Source organism: Sinocyclocheilus rhinocerous, unplaced genomic scaffold (assembly GCF_001515625.1).
Source record: "Sinocyclocheilus rhinocerous isolate Xijiao unplaced genomic scaffold, SAMN03320098_v1.1 scaffold1295, whole genome shotgun sequence".
Taxonomy (NCBI): Eukaryota; Metazoa; Chordata; class Actinopteri; order Cypriniformes; family Cyprinidae; genus Sinocyclocheilus; species Sinocyclocheilus rhinocerous.
The window spans coordinates 210,303-217,989 of record NW_015660499.1 but is presented as its reverse complement, the minus strand read 5'-3'; the positions used below and the strand labels follow the sequence as shown (position 1 = coordinate 217,989).

General features: G+C 36.9%; 1 protein-coding gene across 1 annotated transcript in view; it reads right to left on the bottom strand.

Moving 5' to 3' along the window:
• The window catches only part of lrp13 (low-density lipoprotein receptor related-protein 13), a 17,441-nt gene that overhangs the window by 2,008 nt on the left and 7,746 nt on the right, over positions 1 to 7,687 (bottom strand). The window contains exons 8-15 of the mRNA XM_016534329.1: positions 6,590 to 6,777; positions 5,285 to 5,468; positions 4,720 to 4,932; positions 3,607 to 3,790; positions 3,268 to 3,469; positions 2,597 to 2,761; positions 2,258 to 2,458; positions 545 to 1,088 (exon numbers count right to left, since the gene is read on the bottom strand). Of these exons, the coding sequence (XP_016389815.1) occupies positions 545 to 1,088; positions 2,258 to 2,458; positions 2,597 to 2,761; positions 3,268 to 3,469; positions 3,607 to 3,790; positions 4,720 to 4,932; positions 5,285 to 5,468; positions 6,590 to 6,777 (1,881 nt within the window). The remainder of the gene's footprint in view (positions 1 to 544; positions 1,089 to 2,257; positions 2,459 to 2,596; positions 2,762 to 3,267; positions 3,470 to 3,606; positions 3,791 to 4,719; positions 4,933 to 5,284; positions 5,469 to 6,589; positions 6,778 to 7,687) is intronic.

Here is a 7,687-nt window from a genome sequence, read left to right as displayed (position 1 = left end):
ATATATATATATATATATATACACACACAAAAAAGTGGTCAAATATAGTAAAATATTATCGTTTATTATACGGTTTAAAATAACTATTTTCTACTTTCTTTACTCCAGTCTTCAGTGTCACATGTGACATGATCTTTCAGAAATCATTCTAATATGCTGATTTTTAGCTCATTAATAATGGTTCTTATTATCAGTGTTAAAAATTTTTTTGCTTTTTGTGGATTTTGTGTTTCTTACCCCTAAGTCCTGAGTGGTAGTGTACCACGATTTTGACAAAATATTCAGCTCAACTGTTTTCAACATTGATAAACTTTTTTATTGAGCAGCAAATCAGCATATTAAAATGATTTCTGATGAATCATGTGACACTGAAGAATGGAGTAATGATGCTGAAAATTTAGCTTTGCATCACTGGAATAAATTACATTTTTTATATTCAATAATAAAATATTCTAATAATATTTTACAGTATTACTGTTTTTACTGTATTTTTCATCAAATAAATGCAGCTTTTGGTGAGCATATGAGAGTATATAAAACATACCAGTGTCAGCCCAGTACAGTTTATTCCCTTCATCTGTCAAGATCAGTGAAGTTGGCCGGACTGAATTACTCCACACCACTGTCCTGTTCTGTCCATTCATATAGGCACACTCCACCTGGGTCATGTGACCTTCCTGGATTTTGTTTGAGAAGCAGAGGCGTCCGCTGGGTGGGTCTAAAGCAATGGATTCAATAGCTCCGACACCGTCCTGTATTATCACACTGGTGTGTGCACCATCCGGTGAGGTGACCTGCAGGCCAGGCAGCTTCTCGCTGCTCCAGTACACGTTCAGGGTGATCCAGTCCACTGAGAACGTGCGCAGCGAGTCCTTATGTAGCTGGAGCAGTTTCCCACGTGGCACCAGCGTTGTGTCCTTCATCTTGAAGAGCCCCACGACAGGCTGCCCGTCATCGGCCACGTACAGAGTGAGGTCACGCAGCACTAAATCTAACAAGGTTGGCTTGTTCATGCTGGGAAGGTCAAAACGCCGATGTTCAGGCCAGTTCTTTAGGTCCACGGCGGCGTGTCTGTTCTGTAAATAAATCTGAGAGAGACAAATTGTATTAAAAAGTCTAATACACTTACGCACCACATTAGTGCTGTCAAACAATTAATCACGATTAATGGCATCCAAAATAAAAGTTTTTATTTACATAATATATGATCGGTTTCTATTTATTTGCAGCGTTGAGCAATGTAGCTAATTACAGACATATCTGCTTATTTCTTGAATGCAACAGCGGATCAGTTAGAATGTAAAGCATGTCAACATATTCTGTTACACAAAATAATGATCTTTAAAATAGCATCATATGACCCCTTTAAGTTAGAATCCCCTCACCGCTCAAATTGCTGGAGTTTTTGTTCAGGTGTTCTGTTCAGCACAAATCATTTCATTATAACTAGACGCGATGTAAATAGAGTCATTGTGCAGCATAGAGAATCTAATTGATTATCACATAACTTCGTGAGATCGCGAGTGATTAATAAAGGAAGCGTTATTTGTGCCATAGCAATACACATACATATATATACACATATACATACATACATACATACATACATACATATATATATATATATAATAAGGTACAGAACCCTCACTAATTTAAGAAGCACCCTCAGTGATTTGATTCTGGAGCCGGGCCTGATAATTTGGAAACATAAGCAGGGCTGTAGAGATCATGTATTACTATTATTATTATTATTTTATTAAATGTCCATTTACTTCATTGGAAACTATTGTTGTTTCTGGATGGAATGTTTTTGCGTTATTTGTGCCATAGCAATACATATACATTATATATATATATATATAATAAGGTACAGAACCCTCACTAATTTAAGAAGCACCCTCAGTGATTTGATTCTGGAGCCGGGCCTGATAATTTGGAAACATAAGCAGGGCTGTAGAGATCATGTATTACTATTATTATTATTATTTTAATAAATTGTGATGTTAAAAAAAATGATAATCTTTTGTTGGTCCTGAAACACCACAACACTGCTCTCAAACAGAAACAGTCCTAATCCTATTTCTGACCTTATGCTAGAATCAAAGAGAAAATGTTTGAATTGTCATTTCTTGATTAAGCATCGCATAGTCTAATCTTAAGACAAATGACATGAACTGCACTATTATGAATTAGTCAATTAATGAACATATAGGACTTCTAACATCTAGCTTTGACCATAAGGTATTAACAGCAACACCTGTGTGACTGCAGTTGGAGAAAGAAACAGCAGGAAGGACGAGTCTTTGTGTTTGGAGCAGGTCAGTCCATCTTCATTCAGCAGCAACTGAGACGGACACTTGCACACAGCCTTCAGCCCCGGCGATAAAACACACAGGTGAGAGCAGTGCTGGGAAGCACACGGGTTAGGGACGCCCACTTGGAAAAATGCATGAATGACCTGCAGATGCACACAAGCAGCAGTTACCTGATTTACATCTTATGCATCTTTCAAAGCAAGCAAATATAGCCTGTACTTTACAAATATCTGAGGGGTTTCCATTTGAATTTAATGATCACTGTGTTCAGGAGTACTTGCCTTCAAACCGAATGGCTGTCCAAGACGTTTGAGCAGGACTTGGTGTAATTTGCCCGTGATTTTGTGAGCTCTCTGAATAGTTCCTCTTTTGGTATCAGACCAGTAGACCTCATCATTGAATACAGACACTGAGAATGGACTGGGGGTCTCCATCATCTGCAAGAGCTGCGGAATTATGGAAGATGGAAAGGGAAAATGTCTGAAAAATGTTTTTAAAAGATGCTGGAATCTAAATAATTTTTGACTCTTAGATCCTTCATTTCATTAAAAGACCCATATCTGATAGCTCACCCAAAATGAAAATTCTGCCATCATTGTATATTGAAGATATTTTGAAGAATGTGGGTATTGGATAACCAAACAATACTTCCATAGTGTTGGGGGGGGGATACTATGCAAGTCAGTGGCTACCATCAACTGTTTGGTTACCCACATTCTTCAAATTCTAAAAAGAGTAATTAAAATTTGATTAGGGTGTCTGTACTCAGGTAATTGATTTGTGTACTTCATCCACCACTCCATCTAAAAGACTCTTAACATTAGACTGATGGACAGGAATGTTTATCCAGAAACATTCTACAAGGAAAGCAACCGCAAACAGATTAGCAAATCATGTAATGTTTCGCCCTATTAGACATTTTCTAAGATGCTGAGGTGGACACATCCACTACCTTAATATCTCCTCCATCAGTATCGGCTGATCCGATGCACTTGAGTTTCTCATCTGTCCAGTAGATTCTGTGATGCAGGGAGTCCACCGTCAAACTGACCGGCCATCGGAGAGAGTGACTGACCAGCACACGTCTGTCTGAGCCGTCCATTCCTGCTCTTTCTATTTGAGCCTCGTCCCCAGTTTCTGACCAGAACATAATTCTGAAAGAAAGACAAATATCAGGGCCAACTTACATCGTAAGTAACATGCTAAAACAGTGGTTCTCATGCTTTGTAGTGCCCACTGGTGGCTCTGTAAATAAATTAAAAAAATGTGACAAAAGCATGATTATTCAAACCCTTCCTGTGGCAGCAGAGCGATGGAGCGGAGCTGCCCTAGATCTTCACCCAGGATCACCACACTGTGTGTGGTTCCGGTGGCATCACTGTCCAGTCCCACTGCATTGATCTGGCTGTTGACGCCATCGGCCCAGTAGAGGTTCCTCGCCACCCAGTCCACTTCCAGACTGTCTGCATTGATACCTGACACAGAGAGAGAGAGAGAGAGAGAGAGAGAGCGCAAAACTTTAATACATCAACACATGACCAGCCTTATTTACACCCGTTTTGTGTTTCTGCAACATGACCTGTCTAGTCATGGTCAGGCAGTATGTAAAATCAAATCAGATTTTATATGTAAGGGATAATGTACATCCAGCCGGTTGTTATCTCAGAATAAACCCCGACTCCCGACCCCGATCAGGACCCGCGAAGCGGAGGGGTCTTGTATCAGCCTGAAGGGGGCTGAAGTCTTCCCTTGTAACTCGCGGTGGTTAAGTGTTTTCAGTCACAAGATGGCGCCAGACAGTCAACGATAGCGGAGTGACTCGTTAAGGATATAAGTAGTACCGGTCAAGATAACTCCTAGTACCCGGATGAGCGGTGTGTTATTCAATTTGGCGGTTGTTATCTGGGAATAACATACCGCTGGATGGCGCGATTGACCAATCAGAATCAAGTATTCCACAGAGCCATGTAATAAAGTGCTTTATACAATACAGACCGTTTCAAAGCAGCAATTTCAGCTGTAAAGCAGCTCTAAAAAGACAATAGTGTCATTATTCAGTTCAATTTAGTTCAATGTTGTTTCAGTTCCATACAGTAACAGTGTTAATGTTGCAAAGTTCATCAAACATAAAACAATTTTAATTTATATTATTTATATTTTTAAGTTTTTTATTTTAGTTAAAAATTGTGATTTTGTATGTGCTTTTGACATAAAATTTATAATTTAGTTGCCAAGGAAATATTTCTAATTTTTTTTTTTTACACATTTAAATTTATTATGTAATATTTCTATTGCATATTTTATTTAATTTCATTTACAAAAAAACGATTTTAATATACATACACACGTGTATGTATTTGTATGCATGTTTATGTATGTACTTGTAGTTAACAATAACACTGACCTTTAATAAAGGTTCCTTTGCTCTTCTGATCCAGTGACAACCATTTTATGTTGTCCGCGTTGAGGTTGATCCAGTACACTCTCTGCTTCTGCCAGTCATAGTCAAGTGACAGGACAAAATGCTTCTCTGACGAGAGCAGGACGTCCAGACTGGAGCTCCTCAGACCCAGCAGGAAGACCTCAGACTGCACAGACGCCAGCAGGTACGGCTCACCTGAGACAGGAGCACAAGTTTCAATTAGAGTCTCAGCTTGAGTAAAGAAGGGTGAATGGATGTACCTTGAAGTGCATGAGTGTATTAGAAATGTCATTATATTGTGAAAGTGCATTATAATGTGTATTCAAGCCATACTCATGATCTGAACACTCATGTGAAATATTCTAGCCCACAATGCAATGCACTTTTTTGAATGAATGACGCATTTATATAGCATACTACATTTTGTTGCCTAATGCATACACTCTTACCATTTTTATAAAATATAGAGTGTATACAGCTCCGTTTGCATGCCATTCTGAACATGGCCTATGTTTTATATATTTGCTCTTGCTCGTAATGTATATACCTGTGATTTTGCAACTGTGGCCATCAGGTTCCAGAACATAACCGTGACTACAAGAGCACTCAAATGAGCCCTGAGTGTTGTTACAGTAGTGTGAACAGAAGTCTGGACGGTCCACACACTCATCCACATCAACACACACCACACCATCATCCATAGGCTTGTAGCCCATCCTGCACCAACAGCGCTATAGAAAGAAGAAAAGCAGTGGACAGGAAGCACAAAATGGTAAGAAACTGCCTATTAATTAATTGCTTATTAATAAAAGGCCAAGCACCAAAGTGAGAGAGGTTGTATCTGATATTGGTGTACTATACAGAAACGAAGGTTATTTACATAATGTCTACAGTATGTTTACATAGTGGCTACTGCCACCAACTGGTCAACATTGATAAAATGCTTTTCATTTATGCCTTTTAGAAATTTTCATTTTTAAATAAAAAATAACCCCCCAAATTGTTTAAAAAATTTTTTTTTTTTTTTTTTGAGATCTCAAACCTTAGAGTGTAATGTATTAACATCTGACTGTGGTCAATGGTTGTAGAAATTATTCTTTAGATCCTTCAAAACCTAAAGTACTAAACTTATTATAAAACGAATAGTTCCGGTCCTTGATTCTGATTGGTTGAGCAGCGTTCGAAGCTGTTGTAAATTACACTACAAACATACACCTTTATTTACTTCTGTGTGTTGCTCGGCAACCACTTTGTTGGAACCACAACGGTTTCTGAGGAACTACATTGTCTGGTGGAAGAATACTGTTTTTATTTATATCATTACACTTTATTTATTTTTTATTATATACACGTTTTATTCTGTGAAACCTTACTACGTATATGGAATTTTTATAAAAGCAATCCGCTTCGCGTCGTGCCTAACAACGCCCCTCAGCTGTTATAAATTCACAGTAAACCACGGCTTCTTGGGGGTTATTGCTTTAACATACACTACCATTCAAAAGTTTGGGGTCAGTATAATTGTTTTTCCCAAACCAATTACTTTTATTCAGCAAGGATGTGCTAAATAGATTTAAAAATGACAGTAAAGACATTTATAATGTTACAAAATATTTATATTTCATATAAACGCTGTTTCTTTGATACTTTTTTTTTTTTTTTTTTACTGTATTTTTTTCCCCAAATAAGTGCAGCCTTGGTGCAGAGACTTCTTTCAACTACATTATAAACATCTTATTGTCCCCAAACTTTTGAACTGTAGTGCAAGTTATTATTAGTCAATTTCTATGACTGGTAGTTTTTAATATTCAAAACAGACATTTCTAACATTAACAGAAAGAGGAATTCATACCGTGCCTGTAGGTGTGCTGTGGCAGTCCTGTGCACACTTTGACCGTTCAGAGCATTTGTCTGTCTGGCACGTCCCGCCCTCATCAGAACCGTCCAGACAGTTAGTGACCCCGTTACAGAGCTGAGACGGTTCCACACACCCTGAACTACCACACTGGAACAGATGAGGAGGACAGGACACACTCGGACCTGTCAAAACACACACCAGCTTCAGATTCTTTTCAAATGGACTTTGAGAGTCATTCCACAGGAATAATTGGCAGAATACAGAAAAACATCAAAAGGTGGACAGAAATGCTATTTACATAAACATTATGCAGTTGGGGGTTTCAGAGGTGATTTAATGATATTACACTATCATTCAAAAATTTGGGGTCAGTAAAAAGTTAATATTTTTAGTCAGCAAGGATCCATTAAATTGATCAAAAGTGACAGACTTTTACATTTTTACAAAAGATTTCCATTTAAAACAAATGTTGCTCTTTTGAACTTTCTATTAATCAAAGAATCCGGAAAATGTATCAATTTTCACAAAATTATTGATAATAAGAAATGTTACAAATCAGTATATTAGCCTCTTGAGACCCGGCAAAACATTTTAGGAAAAAAAAATTGTATTTTTTCATGTCATTACATTGTTTAAAGCATTAAAAAAAAAAATGTAAAAAAAAAAGAAAAAAAAAAGATATTTCATTCATAAGTTATGCTATGTCCTTGGTAGAGGACATCGGGACTCAACTGTTTTTTTTTTTTAAATGAAAAGACATGAATGAACATGCATAAGCAAAAACAATTGATTTTTTAAAAATAATACATTTTTAGTTTTCAGGATTTTTTTTTTTAACCAAGATAATATAAAGATAATTCTCAACTATGTTATAACAGAATGATTTGATATACCATTTTTCTTTATGCAACGTGTGTAAAATGGCCATAAACAGGTTCTCATTATATATAATGTATCTATAATCTAAATCTAATTTGCATATTAATGTGTTTTTGGGGCAACATGTAATGAAAAAAGAAGTGTAATAATGGGAGTAATAATTGACAAGATTTTCATAATAATATATAATATTTCATAGGAATATTGAAATAT